At 43.4% G+C, this 20,651-nt stretch overlaps 1 protein-coding gene across 2 annotated transcripts; it reads right to left on the reverse strand.

Annotated features, from left to right (window-relative positions):
• Window positions 1-11,375: 11,375 nt before the first annotated feature.
• On the reverse strand, window positions 11,376-20,393 carry mstnb (myostatin b). Of its 2 annotated transcripts, XM_047047876.1 has the most exons (4): window positions 19,971-20,393; window positions 19,203-19,573; window positions 17,396-17,585; window positions 11,376-12,385 (listed from the first exon to the last, which is right to left on the reverse strand). In XM_047047876.1, the coding sequence occupies exons 1-4, from the start codon at window positions 20,335-20,337 to the stop codon at window positions 12,378-12,380; spliced, it is 936 nt and encodes a 311-aa protein (XP_046903832.1). In that variant the 5' UTR covers window positions 20,338-20,393; the 3' UTR covers window positions 11,376-12,377. The 2 variants fall into 2 exon arrangements, with proteins under 2 accessions (XP_046903832.1, XP_046903831.1); XM_047047875.1 differs by lacking the exon at window positions 11,376-12,385 and having other exon boundaries at window positions 16,348-17,585.
• Between the last annotated feature and the right edge of the window lie 258 nt (window positions 20,394-20,651).

The raw sequence follows: 20,651 nt of genomic DNA on the forward strand, positions 1-20,651 counted from the left end.
CCACCTCAGCTGGCTCCTCTCGACGCGGAGGAGCAGCGTTTCTACTCTGAGCCCCTCCCGGATGACCGAGCTTCTCACCCTATCTCTAAGGAAGAGCCCGGACACCCTGCGGAGAAAGCTCATTTCGGCCGCTTGTATTCGCGATCTCGTTCTTTCGGTCACTACCCATAGTTCGTGACCATAGGTGAGGGTAGGAACGTAGATCGACTGGTAAATAGAGACCCTCGCCTTTCGACTCAGCTCCTTCTTCACCACGACGGACCGATGCAGAGCCCGCATCACTGCGGACGCAGCACCGATCCGCCTGTCGACCTCACGCTCCATTCTTCCCTCACTCGTGAACAAGACACCGAGATACTTGAACTCCTCCGCTTTGTTCAGGATCTCCTCCCCGACCCGGAGATGGCACTCCACCCTTTTCCGGTCGATTACCATGGCCTCAGATTTGGAGGTGCTGATTCGCATCCCAGCCGCTTCACATTCGGTTGCGAACCGCTCCAGTGAGAGCTGAAGTTCACGGCCCGATGAAGCCAACAGGACCACATCATCCGCAAAAAGCAGCGACCCGATCCTGAGGTCACCAAACCGGACCCCCTCAACACCCTGGCTGCGCCTAGAAATCCTGTCCATGTAGGTAATGAACAGAATCGGTGACATACGGCAGCCCTGGCGGAGTCCAACCCTCACTGGAAACAAGTTCGACTTACTACCGGCAATGCGGACCAAACTCTGGCACCGGTCGTACAGGGACCGGACAGCCCCGATCAGGGAATCCGGTACCCCGTACTCTCGGAGCACCCCCCACATGAGCCCCCGAGGGACACGGTCGAACGTCTTTTCCAAATCCACAAAACATGTGTAGACTGGTTGGGCGAACTCCCATGTACCCTCCAGGACTCCGCGGAGGGTATAAAGCTGGTCCACTGTTCCACGGCCAGGACAAAAACCACATTGCTCCTCCTGAATCCGAGGTTCGACAATCCGACGGACCCTCCTCTCCAGGACCCCTGAATAGACTTTCCCAGGGAGGCTGAGGAGTGTGATCCCCTTAAGTTGGAGCAGACCCTCCGGTCCCCCTTTTTAAAGAGGGGAACCACCACCCCGGTCTGCCAGTCCAGAGGCACTGTCCCCGATGTCCACGCGATGTTGCAGAGTCGTGTCAACCAAGACAGCCCTACAACATCCAGAGCCTTAAGGAACTCCGGGCGGACCTCATCCACCCCAGGGGCCCTGCCACTGCGGAGCTTTTCAACCACCTCGGCGACCTCAGCCCCAGAGATAGAAGGGCCCCCCCCGATGTCCCCAGACTCTGCCTCCACATCAGAAAGCGTGTTGGTGGAATTAAGGAGGTCTTCGAAGTATTACTTCCACCGATCCAGGACGTCCCCCGTCGAGGTCAGCAGCGCACCATCCCCACCGTATACAGTGTTGACAGAGCACTGCTTCCCCCTCCTGAGCCGCCGGATGGTAGTCCAGAACCTTTTTGAAGCCGTTCGGAAGTTGTTCTCCATGGCCTCGCCGAACTCCTCCCATGCCCGGGTTTTTGCCTCCGCGATCGCCAAAGCCGCGTTCCGCTTGGCCTGCCGGTACACATCAGCTGCCTCTGGAGTCCTACCAGCCAATAAAGTCCGATAGGCCTCCTTCTTCAGCTTGACAGCATCCCTCACCTCCGGAGTCCACCACCGGGTCCGAGGGTTACCACCGCGACATGCACCGACCGGCTTGCGGCCGCAGCTCCGGTCAGCCGCTTCAACAATGGAGGCCCGGAACATGGCCCATTCGGACTCAATGTCCCCGCCCCCCCCCGAGATATGATCGAAGCTCTCCCGGAGGTGGAAGTTGAAGCTCCTTCTGACAGAGGGTTCCGCCAGCCATTCCCAGCAGACCCTCACATTACGTTTGGGCCTGTCAGGCCTGACCGGCGTCCTCCCCCACCATCAAAGCCAACTCACCAGCAGGTGGTGATCAGTTGACAGCTCCGCCCCTCTCCTCACCCGAGTGTCCAAGACATGCGGCCCCAAGTCCGATGACACGACTACAAAGTCGATCATCGAACTGAGACCTCGGGTGTCCTGGTGCCAGGTGCACATATGGACACCCTTATGCTTGAACATGGTGTTCGTTATGGACAAGCCGTGTCTAGCACAGAAGTCCAACAACAAAACACCACTCGGGTTCAGATCGGGGGGGCCGTTCCTCCCAGTCACGCTCCTCCAGGTCTCACTGTCATTGCCCACATGAGCATTGAAGTCCCCCAGGAGGACGAGGGAATCCCCGGGAGGAGCGTTTTCCAGCACCCCCCCCAGAGACTCCAAAAAGGGTGGGTACATAAGCACAAACGACTGTGAGGACCCGCCCCCCCCCCCCCCCCGAAGGCGGAGGGAGGCTACCCTCTCGTCCACCGGGGTGAACCCCAATGTACAGGCGCCGAACCGAGGGGAAACCAGTATTCCCACCCCAGCCCGACGCCTCTCACCAAGGGCAACTCCAGAGTGGAAGAGAGTCCAGCCCCTCTCAAGGGGACTGGTTCCGGAGCCTATGCTGTGCGTCGAGGCGAGGCCGACTAGCCGGAAACTCTCTACCTCGCGCACCAGCTCAGGCTCCTTTCCCGCCAGCGAGGTGACGTTCCACGTCCCTAAAGCTAGCTTCTGCAGCCAAGGATCGGACCGCTAAGGCCCCCGCCTTCGGCCACCGCCCGTCTCACACTGCACCCGACCCCCATGACCCCTCCTGCGGATGGTGAGCCCACTGGAAGAGGGTCCCACGTTGTCTCTTCGGGCTGTGCCCGACCGGGCCCCATGGGAAAAGGCCCGGCCACCAGGCGCTCGCCATCGAGCCCCACCCCCGGGCCTGGCTCCAGGGGGGGGGCCCCGGTGACCCACTTCCAGGCAGGGGCAACTGAGAACCATTGTTGTGTTTCTTCATGGTTGTTTTTTTGAGCCACGCTTTGTCTGGTCTTTTACCTGGAACCTGTTTGCCTTGGGTGACCCTACCAGGGGCATGAAGCCCCCGACAACATAGCTTCCTGGATCACTAGGACACGCAAACCCCTCCACCGCGGTAAGGTGGTGACTCCAGGAGGGGTTATAGCTTTCTAATTAAAAAAAAAATGTTCAGCTTTTTTAGCATGGTCAGCTATCCACATTCAGGTTTTCAGCATTCTCACTGCTGTTTCGCAGGAACAGCCTTTTCTAGTTATTGTTTATTTTCGCGCCCCTAAGGCTCAGTCAATATTTGGACTACATAGACAACGTCGATGTCAAAAGGTTCGTCTTGGTCACGATTGCGTTGGTTCTATTGGGATTTATGTTCTGTTGCACGGTTTAGGTTTTAATTACGTTTTTGTGGCAAAAGTGAAGCTAACGGTGGCTAACTTGCTAGCCACAGTCACTGACGCTACTGACGTCACTAACGTCACGAAATATCGCGTGACTACCTCTAGCAGAACATTAGTTGAGCAGCTCGTTAACTTCTGGGAGATAGCTAGGCTAACTGCTTTACTGCAAGGGAGCTGCAGAAACGCTGCAAGCAAATAGGCCAGGGTGATAACTATTTACTCATTTTACTTTGTGATATGAAAAACAATATAAGCTGATATAAGGAAGTAGTTACATCTACTTTCGGAAACAGTAGTCTACTATTTCACTGAAGCATTAGCATCATGTTGCCTCTGTTGTCCGGGCAACACATACTACAGCGGTCTATGATGCATCTGTTTTCAATCGTTAAAATAAACATTCCTCACAAATACATTTTTGTTGTAGGATTTATTATGACATTAGATTACAAGTAAACGATTTGTTGGTGAAATTATGATGCATCTGTTTTTTGATTAAACTGTGGTTTCAAACCAGTGTAGCTCACTGCAACGCTGTACTGTAACCTAGTCTAGTACAGTAGCTAAACAAAACATCTCCACAGCTGTTTACAGTAGCCTACATAGGAAGTCAAACGGCACATGTTCGGCACTACCATTACTTAAATCAAAAGTCTTTCAATAGGTGAAACTATCTGACTAGTGACTACTAACCTGAACTCCATTGCCACAGCCTAAACTTCAATCTGTTCATGAAAATTATTCATTTCAGCCTAGAACGTACAACGGAAGTAACGTTAAATCAAATTCAACCAACGCAATCGCTACCAAGACAGTCTACTGTAGTAGTAGTTGTAGCCTACAATTTACTGGGGCAGCTTCTCCACACAGCAGGGCTATATCGCATTTTGCCTTGTTACTGACAATGATCGCTGACATTTTTATGAATGAGTGATTAGGGGAGAGCGGGGGCGAAAGTACAATTTTTGAGAAAAACGTCATTTTAAAAGGGAATGTTTTAGACATATATATATTTTTGCTTGGGTCTATAACTTATAAGTGTGGTCTATCAATACCAGATGGTATTTTGGACAAATGTCGAACAACTTCAGTATAATTTCATTTTGAACACAAGTTGCACATTGTTACTTTCGACCTCATCATTTGGGACGAAAGTAACACAGGGGTGGGTCAAAAGTAACACAACGATACAAGCTAGATTTTTTGTGTAACTCTGGTTTTTATTACATATACCTGACTATGACCTTGTTAATATGTAAATGGAAACATATTTTGTCCATTAGTTTTGCAAAAAAACTATGAATTTTACATTTCATTTGCATCAAATATTTATTATCATTTTTTACTGAATCAGACCTCTGTCTGTCTTTCTGACCCTCACTCTTGGCATATTCTGTTGATATAATATGACATAAACATGTTTTGATAAATGCTTTCCACAAACAGAAATTCACCACATACTATTGCATTAGCGGCGGGACAAAAGTAACAAGTGTTACTTTCGTCCCGACAGGAACTCATGACATTTAAACCACATTTACTTTAATACTGAAAAACTCTTGACAAGGCAACTTTCAAAATGTGTTAGAGCACTAAATAACCTGTAGATTGATTTGTGACACATGAAACGGGAAACACAACTTCTAATTAGAAAAAAAGGACCGCCTCAGTAATTTACTTTGCGCACTCGAAAAGTGCTTTCCGCACCTAACAGCGGCAAACGATGACAAAATCACGTGAAATTTGGCAGTTCCATCAATGGTTGCGTGCTGAAGGTGCTGTCATAACTTGGAAAGCAAAAGAAGTCAGGGCTCTGAGAAAATCGCTTTGTTACTTTCGTCCTATGTTACTTTCCCCCCCGCTCTCCCCTATCCCCTAAATAAATGTCAAGCTTATTTACGTTTTTGGGGGCCTATTTTCAGTTAGCAGATGGTACTATTTGAATCGCGATTCCATCTGAGATAGCTGCTGGTAACGTTGTTGTTAAAATAAGCTTCAAAGGGGGTTCTTTATTAATGAATGAATGCAATATGAGTAGGCTAAATGCCTGAAAATATCACAAGAAGGGAAAAACTTACAATGACTTTTAAGTCATAGAGATTAGGTCAATTTTTACACCGGTCTGCCAAATGTTCGTTTTGATTCAACTATGAGGACCACCATTCCCTATTTTGAGTTGTAAATGAGCAGAAAAAAATATGCTTTTAAATCTATGTAATCTTTATAAATAATAAGTAGGCTATGCATTTTAATATAAAATATACAGAAACGTAATTTAAATAGCCTACGGACCCCTGCAACCGACGCAAGTAAGCAAGCACACCCTACAATTTCTCCAGAAATTGTACCCTCTCCTAGTTTGTAATGCATTTTACATTTAGCTAAATCTCAAAGTGCTACATGTTAAAAACAAGAAAAGGCGCAAATAGTTTTCCAGTCCGCCGACTTTTGTCGCTAACACCTGATGACAGGCCGCCAAACAGGACATATTAGGTGCGTTCGACATCGACTGCGGCTGCATGAAACGACCGGCGAGAGCTGCCGCTTGCAGTCGGGGAGGAGTTAAAAACGCCTCCTTAAAGTCGGACATTCCTGCTTCTCGTGGTTTGCTGCGTTGACGTTAGTAATGGTCGATTAAGCGCTGTTTGCTTACTTTATCGCTGTGAACTGCATAGTTGAGAATTTAATTGTTATCGCATTATAACATGTGTTATATGTTCTCAATAGTATGTTTCAAGTAGGCTACAGACGAACCTTCGTTCTGTTTTGATCAATAGTAATCGAGTTGATAAGCGTGTCTTCTTGTCTGATCAATACGCTACTGTGAGGTGCGCAACTACGCTACTGTGAGTGGCCACTAAACTGTTGTTCCGCTGCGAGGGCCAGCCCGACGTGCACAAATACACCTGTACAAATGCAAATGAAATTTCCACTTAAAATGCTGACAAAAGTGTGATTAACGATTTCCAACGCAGCCTCCATTGGTATTCTTAACCTAAAATGATAATATATAGTGTACATAGGCTACATTGATTTTGAAAATATGTATAAAGTTCTATGCGCTATAACTTCTATTGGAGCCGTCCTCGCAATTAATCACTCGTGCAGTGCACGTCCGCGAATATGTTTAATAGTATTTTTCAAGTACAGCCGAACCCTCGTTCTGCTTTGATCAATTGTAGTCACGTAGATAGACTATCATGGCCTTGTCAGATCCTTCTATCAGGGGGTCAACAAAAAGCGAAGGGTGAAATGTTCAGAAGCTGGATGTGACCTCTGCAACTGGCTGCCTCCCCTTCAGGGATGGATTAACGAATGGGCCTACCGGGCCCAGGCCCAGGGGCCCATGAGCTCAGGGGGCCCCTAAGCCAGAGCCTCCGCGCGTGACGTCGCTATTATTAACATTGTATCGATAGGAATATGATGATATGACACGATGCGCCGTAGCCGGTATATGCTAGACTTAATTCATTCATGTCAGTAACAGGGCCCCAATAGTCCTACTGAGGGATGGATTACCGAACGAGCCTACCGGCACCAGGGGCCCATGAGCTCAGGGGGCCCCTAAGCCAGATCCTTTGCGTGAAGTCTCTGTTATTAACTTTGTATTGATATGACACGATGCACCGTAGCCGGAATATGCAAGACTTAATTCATTCATGCCAGTAACAGGGCCCCAATAGTCCTACTCAGGGATAGATTATCGAACGAGCCTACCGGCACCAGGGGCCCATGAGCTCAGGGGGCCCCTAAGCCAGAGCCTCTGCGTGAAGTCGCTTTTATTAACTTTGTATTATTATGATGATATGACACAATGTGCCATAGCCGGTATATGCTAGGCTTAAGTCATTCATGTCAATAACAGGGCCCCAAAAGTCCTACTGAAAAACTAAAGAATAGCCTAAACATTCACTTTGAAGATGTCACAAAAAGAAACCATCATGATACCTTTCAAGTGAGTGTTTATCCCCTCAGTTTATCTATAGGACTTTAGAGGGGCTGAGTACTCCATGCAATATGGGCCCTTCAACTCTGTAGGGAGAAATCCAAAAAGCAAGTGACAAAGAATAGCATTAGAGCTCTGTCTAAGCACCCCCACCCCCAACCTACACACAAATGCGCTGTTTATGTGGCATTTCTGTAAAGTTGTTCTTCATGAAGACCCCATTATGATGTTATCCACCCCTGATCTGTCTGAATGGAGCCCCTCAATCATAACACATCATAACACTGTATGATCCTTTAAATATGTTCTATTGGTAGGCCTTAACTAGGACAAGTGAGATTCCTTACATGAGCTTAAAAAAATATTTTAACAGTTTATAGAAAAAAGAAGAAAAAATCTCGCGTTAATCTCGCGATAAAAAATCGAGGGTCCAGGCCCAGGGGCCCGTGGTTTCTTAATCCGTCCATGCTCCCCTTAGCTTACTTTGTATAATAAAAATTAATCAAAATAATAGATCAACTTGAATTTCATAATTTGTGTGTTTCATTTCTGACCACTGGTTTGTTCTAGATACTATCGATACACATTTCAGTAGTTTGCATATATATGTAAAGAGGTAAACCTTGATAATCTTTGAACCATACATGATAGTACCATGGGGTTTGGACTATTGTCAATCTATTAGCCTATCTATTTTAATCTGAAGTGGAAGCAAAATTATTTCCTCAAGCATAGCCTCCATTATTTATGAAATGGTAAAAAAAACATAAATGTCTGCTAATAAGGTGACACGGTAGCCTAATACAGACTGTTTTGTTTTTTGTTTTTTTTGGAGCACCGAAGACCCATTTTGACCCAGGAAAAACCCTGGAACTCAATTAAACTTTGTTTTTCCGTTAGTGAAGAGGCGTACTAAAACCCAGCTTTCTTCAACAAATATTTAATTCAATTAAAAAGGTTTAGTCCGTATTTGAGTATTGGCAAAACTGAAAGTGTCAGAATAAATACAAAACACGCATCAAAGTTGTCGTGTTGAGTCTGGCCAATCATGAAATTGCTGTGTCATCATTAGAACCTGTGCAGTTGCTCTTGAGAAAATGCGCTCGGTTGCACAGCCGGCTGTTCTCGAATCGATCTCACGGTACTTTGATGGATACGTCACAGTGACCTAGCCTTTGCGCCGTCTCAAGTCGGACAAAAAGTCTAACCAGAATTCACTGTTTCAAGTCAGCCGCCTGCAGCCGGCTGCGGAGCTGCATGAAGTCAGTCCATGTAGAACGCACCTATTTTCTCGCCTCCACCTCTGGTGTCAGAACCTCAAGCTCACTGTCACCCAATAAATTCAAATAAACGCTCCAGCGTTTATTAAATAACGTTCATTTTTGGTGCGGCGTTTATTCGAGGGCGGCTTTTATTCTAAGAAATACGGTAATTCAGACAAAGAAATGACCTCAGGGGCCCATTTATAGTCCATGTGCATATTCATTTACGGGAGGAGGCAAGGCGGGGTCTGTTCACGTGCGGTCTATCTCACGTTGATTGTGATTTATTATGGAAAGGTGCACAGGACCTGGCGTACGACTGGTTTTATACATGTGAATATTTCTGTGCGTAGGTACTTTTCGAGTTTTGGCCGTACGCCATCTTCTGGTATGAAAGCTGCGCAATCCTTTAAATATGAGGCCCCTGGACTTCTGTGTGCGTGCTGTAGTGGCTATTTGGCAAGCTCAGAAGAGTGCGTTGACATGGAATTCTACGGGCATCTTTTGTTTTCGGTTAAACTGCTTTGATTTTACAAGCGTTGATTGGGATAATACGTTTTTCCTTCTGCCTTAAGTTGTCTTCATCAAGTGAAATGAAAGCTCAATTGGGCTGAGATCAGGTGATTGACTCGGCCATTGCAGAATATTCCACTTCTGTGCCTTTAAAATCTTCTGGGTTGCTGTCACAGTGCGTTTTGGGTCATTGTCCATCTGTAAAGTGAAGTGCCATCCAGTCAACTTTGTTGATTTTGGCTGAATCTGAGCAGACAAAATATCCCTATACACTTAAAAATGGATCCGGCTGCTTGTGTCTTCTGTCACATCATCAATAAACACTAGTGTCTCAGTGGCATTTGAAGCCATGTATGCCTATGCCCTCTGTATTTGCTCTCATGAAGTCTTCTTTATGGTAGACTTGGATAATGATAAATGCCTACCTCCTGGAGAGTGTTCTTCACTTGGCTGGATGCTGTGAAGGGGATTTTCTTCACAATGGATAGGATCCTGTGATCATCCACCACTTGTCTTCCTTGGACATCCAGGCCTTTTTGTGTTGCCGAGCTCACAAGCATTATTTTTTCCCTCAGAATGTACCAAACTGTTTGGTGATTTGGCCACTCTGATTTGGCCCATTTCCCTACCATTGAAAACTCCTTCAACCTCATGTTGTGGGTTCACAGTAACAGCTTGTGAATGCCACACTTGGAATCAACTCCGGACCTTTTACCTGCCTAATTGATGAAAACATAACGAAGAATAGCCCACACTTGTCCATGAAACAGCTTTTGACTCAATTGTCCAATTACTTTTGGTCTGCGAAAAATATGGGGCTGCACATCATAGCTGTAATTCCTAAACCCTCCCTCCAATTTGTATGTGAATACCCTAAAACCTAAGCCCATAGTCATTATTTAACTAACTTGGACATGTTTTGGTAAACAGTAAAAATAACAAAACTTGTATCAGTGTCCAAATATTTCTGGACCCAACTGTAATCATGGACCTGACTGTCATCGCAATATTGGGCTTTCAATAATGAACTAATATTTGAACTGGGGCAGAAGGATTGTACAACATACATCTTTAATTAAAAAAATATATAATAATTTGGTTAGCCAGGTTACATTTATTTGTGGTTTTCTGTAGTCAACACAAGGTTAGTAGTATACACACAGAATACAAAATATACCTACAGCACACCTAATATTTAGTTGAATGGCCCTTGAAGTTTCACTTCAAGCAGACTCTTGGTAGCCATCAACCAGCTTAGAGCTTTTTGTAAGAATTGGTCAAGTTTCCAGGCCCTGACTCGACTTTTAAGCACAGTCCACAAATGTTCAATAGGGTAGAGATCAGGACTTTGGAAGGGTATTCCAAAAGCATGATGTTTGCCTGCTTTATCTATTCCCTAAACCAGCTTTGATTTGTGTTTGGGGGCATTGTCCTGTTGGAGTACCCCATTGTGTCCAAGTTTCAACCGGCTGATGGTCTGAGATTATGCGGAAAAATTAAAAAGGTAGTCTTCCTTCTTTATTTTTCCATCCACCAGTTCCATCGGCAGCAAAACAGCCCTAGAGCATAATGCTACCACCACAATGCTTAACCATTGGTACAGTGTTCTTGGGGTTTAACACCTCACCTTTAATCCTCCAACATTGTAGCCAAACAACTCAATCCTTTTCTTATCTGACCATATGGTATTTTTCTTTGTTCATTTGTTCATATGGTCAGCCACAAAGTTTAGACGGGCTTGAACGTGTCAATTTTGGAGCAGGGGCTTCTTTCTAGTATGGCAGCCTTTCAGTCCATGGCAATGTAAACTTGCTTGATTGATGTTTCAGCAGCTTACAGTTTATGGCAGGCCTGTGCCTCGGTGGTTCCTGGGTTTTTCCTGACCATCCGAATCAATTTCCTGTCAGGTTAGGGTGACAGTTTGGGTCTTCTTCCAGACATAGTCAAAGTGGCTACAATTCCCAATAAACTGTACATACGTACAATTGTTTGAACTGATGATCTTAGAATCTGCAATTGTTTAGAAATGGCTCCAAGAGACATTACTGACTTGTGTGAATCCACCATCCTCTTTTTCAGATCTGCACTGTGCTCCTTGGACTTTTCCATAGTACTGTGTTGGTCAGGTCAATGAGTGCTGTCAAACAACCCTTTTTTTATTGGCACAGAGAATCTGCCAGCTGTAGTCAATCATGATCACTAACAGGACATTCAGAGGCTTTGGTCTTGGCTAACTAAAGGACATTTTGGAACTTTCAGCACCACTGAATTAATAATGCAAGTGCGTGTATGTTTATTTTTGACCCTGTATGCATACTTTTGGACCTGTGTTGAAGAAAGCTCCAGATAAATTAAAACTTGTGAACCAAATTCTTGTTTTGTTTTTCATTACAGATATTGTACAATCATTCTGCCCCAGAAATAGAAAAATTCAAAGAAATTATTGAAATCCCAATATTGCCATGACATTCATGTCCATGATGAGTGTATGTAAACTTCCAACTTCAACCGTACACCACTAGTCCTAACATTTAAAAGTATGAGACATTAGACTTGACAGTAGAACGTATGGGATGCATTTGACTGGCACTGGTCTTTCAAACTGATGTCAGGTTCTAACAGCAAGAATTTGGGCAGGACACCTATTAACAAAGATTTCAGCAACTATACTACACATGAGAAAACATAGGTTTCAATCATTCTATTGCTTCTGGTCAACCTGTAAGCATATTGTAAACACACAAAAAACAGCAGAGGATGATAATCTAGGCCAACTGACAGATTGTTTGTGAAGATATCTCTAGGGTCAAAAGAAAGCAATGAAAAGCAATAAAAGAGGCCAGTCTGGGGCAGAGGCAGCCAGATGTCCAGCTGTTGGACGCTACCTGTCTTCACTCCTAAAATGATTTATTATCCCATCCACACTCTGCTTGCTTTTTCACTTAGTGGTGGAATCACAACTCCCATCCCAAAAACTAAAGTAACTCCTGTAAAACTATTGAATGATTAATGACATGGTAAATATACGGCGGTGGAAATTCAATGTATTCATTCCAGACCATTGTTTTATTGTGACTTTAAGTTGGCTATCTATCCATGTCCACTACATTTTCTATGTCTCCATATCAGTCTTTTCCTGTAGAGTTTTGACATAAATGTGGCTTGAAGTATCACAGTAATGAAGCATGGATTCCTTGGGAAATGTGAACTGACAGTGATGGAGGATGGATGTTCCTCTGAGGAGACTGGAAGAAGCCTGGCTAAGGAAACCTCCAGTCTTCCTGGTGTCATACTTTGCAGGTCCGTCGACCGGATAATTTCAGGTATCTGTCAAATGGCAAAATATGGTTTCACATCTCAAGCAAAATTGTATAAGGAGGTTTTAGAGATTGCTATGAACAATTAATCGCAAAGAAATGTATTGATCTAGTTCTGGTGAAATTTCACCTTCAATAATGGACAAACTTTGATGACCAATATTAGAAATACTGACATTGATTACATCCTGTGCATGTCAAAATTTTTGTGGGTATGTGATATGAGATATTTGTTAAACTAGAAAATACATGTTTGTTCTTATGGAATTAATCGTCTGCATTTGTGACAGTCATTTTACGTTTCTGTAGACTCAAAAATATAAATGTGACAAAATTTAAGTTTACCCTCAGGGATTACACAAGAAAACGTCAATTAGGCTAAACTGATTGTTGCCTACTTAATAAATTGTTCTATGAATGAAACGTGCAATTTGTCAATCACAGCCATTTAATTCCTTTATTTGGTTTGTAATTTGAACACTTCCCACATACAGGTGAATTCCACCTTGGCCCAGCTAGTACTGCTTCTGCAGCGCACAGCTCAATGCCACACTGTGTGACAAAAAGAAACAAAAATGTTCAACCTGTGCCTTCCTGCTGCCTTAGGCCCTGGTAAGCCCTTGTGTTACAAAAGTATATCCACCGAACGTGGAGAACAACAATCAATTTGCCCTCTGAACTGGAGCTTATATTGAATATAGAGCAGCACCATACAGTCAAAGCCCCTGGTGCTAAGATGCATGGTGTGGTAGCTACTGTGGAGTGCTGGGGACAAGAGACTTTAAAAACTACAGTGCAGTCTCTCTAAGCTCTAAAAGTCTCCTTTTTAATACTGACGTACATATATACCTGATTACAGTCACCAGGGACAGATCCAAGACAGCAAATTGAGATTTTCTTTGAGTGTGAATGTCCTGTACTTATCACTGACATTTTGACTGTCATGTAGAGGGAAACTTTAGATGGTGTGCATTTAGAGCCTATAACAAAGTTTTTCCTTCCCGCAAAGTTAATATTTTGTTTATTTACACCTTTAACAGTGTGTTGTGGGCCTGTGGTGTACAAGATAATCCTATCTTTGACTGAATTAAACCCTCTAGTATTTCCAGTGGTGTTGTCTACAAAAAGATAAGAGCGGGGGAAATATTCAATAGTTTACGAGAGGTCAAGCCTCAAATTAGCATCAGCTTCAGCACAATACATGGATATTGGAACATTAAGGTTAGCTTAAACAGTTTTAAAGTAAAAAATATAATAATTAACTTTAGATAAATAACTGTAATGGTGTGGGCACCACCACTTTTTTTCCCCTAGGGTCTTTGTCCAGTTGTTCTGTATTGTTTTTATTTGTATAAATACAGCAATCAAAAAATTACAGCTTTTTAGAAAACACTGGGGAAAAAATGGTTCTCTGTCAATCTACTGTGCTTGTCTGGGGCACCTGATTGTTGTGGCATGCCTCCAAGTCACAGCAGGAAAGGAAGTTGTTCTTAGAGAGTGCTCAGTTCGCCCTCTGCTGGGCGGAAGTCATGTCTCCGTGAAATCATCAGTGTAATAGGTCATGCTGTCAGAGAGCAACAGTTCACATCCTCTCATTATGGACTACATCACCTTCTGCATCCCCTACTGCACCCCCCGCCAACCCCTGGAATAGCTGATTCAGGGAAGTTGATGAAAATTTAAAAGGCAACAGAATTCCCACTATTTTTACACACAGTATGTAACACACATCCACAAGCTCCTGGCCGAATCCCAATACTCCCCCTTCCCCTTAGTTTTGCGCGTTCCTGTGAGAGCTAGTGGTGTCCCAATGCTCTTTTTGAGCTGGGGGTAGATCAGCTTCAAACCAAGTAAGATTGGGAGCTTATTTGAAATCTAGGGCTATGTGAAAACTGCGCGACCGGCAACAATGGTGGCCAGATCATCCAGAGAGTCCGATAAATGTAATATTTTCGGCTTAATTAATTGATAAAAAAATTATGACAGTCTTGTTTTGTGTTATATACAGTCATGAAAATATATATTTGCAACCATTTTCCTAATTGAAACGTTTCTAAAAATTGCTAGTTTGGTACGCTAATGTTACAGTGCTGAATTGCACAACAGTCCCGCATTTCTTTGACGAGCATGTCTACAGTTTTAAGTAAACTCAATTAGCAGCGAATTTCATTTAATATCAGTGCATAACACTACTTGCTTTGGAGATATCGATACGTGCTAGATAACGTACCTGTAACCAAGTGGCGTCCCATTTCTTAGGGATATGTAGCCCTTACCCCTCAGTTTTCGAGGGCCAAGGGGGAAGGGGTGAGCATGGACGGATTAAGAAACCACGGGCCCCTGGGCCTGGACGTGTCAAGGCCCCCCCCCATGCACAAAAAAAAAAAAAAAAAAGTTTTTCTTTTTTTTTTACGCCGTTCATTTTTTTTAATCGTGAGTTTAACGCGAGATTTTTTCTTCTTCTTTTTTTATATAAACTGTTAAAATATTTTTTTAAGCTCATGTAAGAAATCTCACTTGTCCTAGTTAAGGCCTACCAGTAAAACATATTTAAAGGATCATACAGTGTTATGATGTGTTATGATTGAGGGGCTCCATTCAGACAGATAGGGGTGGATAACATCATAATGGGGTCTTCATGAAGAACAACTTTACAGAAATGCCACATAAACAGCGCATTTGTGTGTAGGTTGGGGGTGCTTAGACAGAGCTCTGATGCTATTCTTTGGCACTTGCTTTTTTGATTTCTCCCTACAGAGTTGAAGGGCCCATATTGCATGGAGTACTCAGCCCCTCTAAAGTCCTATAGATAAACTGAGGGGATAAACACTCACTTGAAAGGTATCATGATGGTTTCTTTCTTGTGACATCTTCAAAGTGAATGTTTAGGCTATTCTTTAGTTTTTCAGTAGGACTTTTGGGGCCCTGTTATTGACATGAATGACTTAAAGCTAGCATATACCGGCTATGGCACATTGTGTCATATCATCATAATAATACAAAGTTAATAAAAGCGACTTCACGCAGAGGCTCTGGCTTAGGGGCCCCCTGAGCTCATGGGCCCCTGGTGCCGGTAGGCTCGTTCGATAATCCATCCCTGAGTAGGACTATTGGGGCCCTGTTACTGGCATGAATGACTTAAGTCTAGCATATACCGGCTATGGTGCATCGTGTCATATCAATACAAAGTTAATAACAGAGACTTCACGCAAAGGATCTGGCTTAGGGGCCCCCTGAGCTCATGGGCCCCTGGTGCCGGTAGACTCGTTCGGTAATCCATCCCTCAGTAGGACTATTGGGGCCCTGTTACTGACATGAATGAATTAAGTCTAGCATATACCGGCTACGGCGCATCGTGTCATATCATCTTATTCATATCAATACAATGTTAATAACAGCGACGTCACGCGCGGAGGCTCTGGCTTAGGGGCCCCCTGAGCTCATGGGCCCCTGGGCTTGGGCCCGGTAGGCCCGTTCGTTAATCCATCCCTGGGGGTAAGGGGGAGTATTGGGATTCGGCCCACATGTTGCTTATGTAACCCATTAACTGACGCCTATTGCCGAAGCTCTAGTGTGGACCAACTCCTGAAGGGAAAGATGACGTAGGCAATAATTAATACCTGTTAGAATGATGATGCAAGCCTATCTGATAAGTACATATTGTTGAGTTACTTAGGTAACAATACCATGCCATTCTAAGGTCTGATTTGTGAGCATGGACTAGTTGTTTTTTGGTTCTTTGAAAGTTACCCTTTTGGCTGGTCCCCTTCAGATACACTGTATCAATCCCCTGAACTACTCAACAAACAACTAATTAACTAAAATCTGATCATATTTCACTATTACAGCCTTATTTGTTGCAGATGATTTACAATACTTGTATTACTTTTATTGAATTAGATTTTATTGTATCACATGAGTGATGGGTGCTGACCAAAATCATCATTACAAAAAGGTCTGGCATAGGTCTGAAATAACAAAAAATAAAAGCACCTTTACTTTTGACAGGTAAATACTAAAAGTTACACTTTGGTAGGTTGTGCTCATACAGTGGTTGAGAGCAGTAAATCCTGATGAAAATAACACGTAAATCATCAAATATATCAAAACATTGTTTTTACAACTTTTGTAGCGATCCATTATTTATATTGGTTTGCCATAGTGCAAACGATGTTGTTTTGTATGAGTTTGTATGATATTCATACATACTTTACAGCGAAAATTGATTAATTTGCCTTTAACATATCTCAGTTTATACTGTACACTGCATTTGTTGTGCCTCTGGTTCAGTCTTCCTTTTGAGTATGGTTAATTTAGAATAAGAATAATTCAAGTGTGTCAGTGGTTTAAGCAGTTGGATGACAGTGAAGCTATGATTAAAATATATATTTGGATGTATGTACTGTAGGTATATGGGTTGTTATGACAATGTACATTAAGGCAAGTTTCGGTAACTCTTCATTAACTGTTCTCCAAAATGCTTTCAAAGTCCACAGGGATTATCAAACCAAAAGTTTAGCATTTGCCCTAAAAGCTTGGTAGCATGGAAAGAATGTGAAAGAATGTTGTGATTTTGACTAGGTGTACTCCCGAGTCCAGTAAGCACTTGGTTCTTACACCGACCCTGTAACAAGCCTCCATGGCAAATATTTGATTATGAAATAGAGAAAGAAAACAACCTAAACCATCAGATCAAGACATGTATTTTGGTCAAGCACCGCTCAACAAATTGCCGTTGCAGTTCTTTGACTTTCCACTGTTTTGCTCTATTTGTTCTGCAGAAAGCACTGTTCTTGGTGAATGGAATTGTCAGAATTAGGGGCTCTAGTTCATGAGCAGCCACATCTGTCCACCACCATGGAGGGAATTGTGCCGTAGATGATCTGTTCTTTGCGGTTGAAGTAGAGCATGTTGATGGGGGACATCTTGGTGGGGGTGCAGCAGGGGCCTGCAGTGCCTCTGGGGTTGGCCTTGTTTACCAGGTGTGTGTGTGGATACTTCTGCAAGTGCATGTACTCACACTCACCAGAGCAATAGTTAGCCTTGTAGCGCTTCGGAGCAATAATCCAGTCCCAGCCAAAGTCTTCAAAGTCGACAGTCAGCGGGTACCGGCAGCATCGGGATTCGGGCGAGTTCTCGTCACAGTCCAACCCAGAGTCCCTCCTGGAGCGCTTAGGGCTCTCGGATATCTTAACCTCCATGAACGGTTGCTATAATTAAGAGTATTAATAATGCTTAATGTCAGAACAGGAATGTTTAGTACAAGCAATTGGATCATCGGATTAAGTTTCTACTGCAAATTTGAATCTTTGATGCTTGTTAGTTTAAGTGTAAAACTAACACTGAGTTTTTAGAAGACAAGGCAGAAACAAGGTAAAGTATATCTACAAGCAATAGCATGATTGTTATTGACACTTATACAAGCAGGCCATTACATAGATTAGTTAAGTAACAAAAAAGGCACTGAGGACTTCCAGGAAAGGTGAACTCTTATGTGTAATCATGCAATAGGGCTTGAGGTTATTGGTAGCCAGGACAAATATCCAGAAACATATGTTTATCCAGAAGTGTCTTCTAAATGTCAACTGTTTGACACCATGAAACCCAACCCTCTGTCCCCCAAAACCCCATCAAAGAACCAGCAAGGTGTCTGCTATGCTTTATTAACTTTGATTCTTAGATAAAGAAAAATGTGTCCACTTAATTTTACTGTAGTTTGTTTACCAACAAAGCATGGCAAGAATAACAGTGTGCATGTCTTAAGCCATTCTGTTGAATGTGGCTACATTTGGCAATAAGGTTGTGTTCACACTTGTAGTTCGGTTCTCTTGGTTCTCTTTGTCCGGACCAAAAAAGAAAATTATACATTTAGTCCTGGTTCACTTAGCGTTCACACAGGCATTTTTAACACTGAACCTAAACAAAAGTCATGAGGTTAAAAGTCGCAAGCCTGATAGGCTTTTACAGCTTTTCTGGTTCGTTTGAAAGCTGGACTGAGGGTGCTTCTCTGCATCTTTTACTCAAGATGATATCCAGGTCATCAAACCATGGGAATAATTAGTTTTCGTCCGCCTATCTACCACTTTTCCATAGAATATCACACACTTTTATTTATTGCTGCCTACGTTTTTTAACTTTCAAACGACATTAGTCCACTGTGCAAAAATAACCTTTTATTTCAGTAGGCCTATATCACTAAATAATTTAAATACCTCGCTATTCTTATGTGTCTCCACAAGTATCTCTGCGATATGATCATCAGCCCATATTTGAAGAGCTTTCACTTTATCAGTTCCCCACGTTTTCCCTCAACTAACTTTGATGGTAATAAGTGGCACGGCAGTCTCTGTCAAATGTCGACATCCTTTTCAACCCACAATGCACTACATTTTGGTTTGCTTCCTGGAATAGGTCAATAATATGTCCGATTACTTCACACTTAAAGCGAACCGAATCATGGTTCACTTGGAACCGGACCGAGTCCCGTCTTTTTAGGGGGACCATGGTCCGGTTGTTTGGTCCGTACCAGAGTTTGAATGCGTGTTCTCACCTATCCAAACGAACCGGACTTTCAGAGAAAACTGACCATGGTCCGATTGAAACGGATCAAACATGTCAGGTGTGAAAGCACCCTGAGACCTATTCAGTCGGTCTCGGTCCGCTTGTTTGGTGCGACCAAGGTTCGAACGCCAGATTTCACTATTGTTCAAATGAACCCCACAAACAGGGCAGTCGCACAAGAGTTCGTTTTAATGGAACCGAACCTGCCAAGTGTGAACACACCCTAAATATGTGTTCAGTTTTCTCTGTAATAAAGCTGATCTTACCAGGCCCTCTTCGCCCGAGTCTGCGGTGGTTACGGCCAAGTCGTTCCCTTTCGAATCAAATGCGTTTATCTCGATACCCCAGTTCGTCTCAGGCTGTCGCAGCCACACAGTCAATACTTGTTTCACATCTATACTTTGCCAAGAGCTCATTCCAGTACTAATGTCGATCTTTAATGACCGGATTCGAATATGTCTGGCCCCGTCTGAGACAGGCATCAGGCGGGAGATTTGCAGGAACACTGTGGTGGCTTCATTAACAGGTCGAAGGTGCACCCAGAGTTGAGCCCGGACAATCCGGTTAGCTTGAATCTTCGGAGTGAAGGGAAAAAAGCAACACTTTGGAGTCCGATCTACCTGTACGATTGATTCCGCTAGAAAATAAAAATGCAAAACCCATGATGAAATTTCATAAATAATGCCATTTAATTAATAGCCTAATAATTGTTTAGTATTTAAAAAAAAGTCGTTTCCATGAATCCAAAGCGGAAAAAAATACATAGCCCAGTATTTAACAAAACTATATGTTTTCGACAATAGCACAAAATAGACAAAATAGTACAATTGAATTAACTCTAATTGTGTGTGTGTGTGTGTGTGTGTGTGGAGGGGGGGGGGGGACAGGAACCGGGACAGGGACAAGGACTGTGGTCATACCGTGCGCTTAGTTCTGGGTGTGCTTTTTTCCAAGAGTAGAATGTTATGCGCTGTTGAATTATTATCGGTGATAATAGAAAGCATAGCCTATGAGAAACAATTAGTGGAACTTACGTTCAGTGGCCATCGTAATGATAGTTTCCGTGATGGCATGTTCGTCGTCTTCCTCCATAATTCCATCCTTATTATCATCTCCAAGTACATCGTACTGATCAAGAAGTTGCTGCAAGGGTGGTGCCTTGGGTAGTAGCTGTTTTACAACATCTCGGCTAATATTAGGAGCTTGCTTCAATTGAAGTTTGCTTAGAATTTGCGACTTGATCGCATTTATTCTTATTAGTTTAATATGCTGTCGGAAGTCGCATGTTGAGCACTGCTCATCGTCTTCCATAGGCTCACTTTTCCCAGTTTGATCACCAAGAACCATTGGACCAAAGGCGACCATAAAACAAAAATAAGCCAAGAACTGCAAAACAGACATGATCTACAGGAAAAAAATGTTGTTCTTTTATATATTGGTATAAAGGTATACTAGAGACACGTTTGTATGACACCAGCCTCCACAGGTGTCATCCTTCAATTCCGCAGCCCCTTTTATACCGCAACTTTGGCCTGTTCAATGTGTGTCGTCGAATTCTATGATTGGTCGGGGGGACAACCACGGATTGAATGGACAGATATGGGCCTATTAATTAGCCTATGCCTTAGTGTGGGCTATAGCCTATGCTTTGTTTTCTCGGAGGTAAAAAGTAATTAAAATAATAATAGCCTAACGATAACAGTAAAACATTATAA

The sequence above is a fragment of the Hypomesus transpacificus genome, chromosome 23, assembly GCF_021917145.1.
Source record: "Hypomesus transpacificus isolate Combined female chromosome 23, fHypTra1, whole genome shotgun sequence".
Taxonomy (NCBI): domain Eukaryota; kingdom Metazoa; phylum Chordata; class Actinopteri; order Osmeriformes; family Osmeridae; genus Hypomesus; species Hypomesus transpacificus.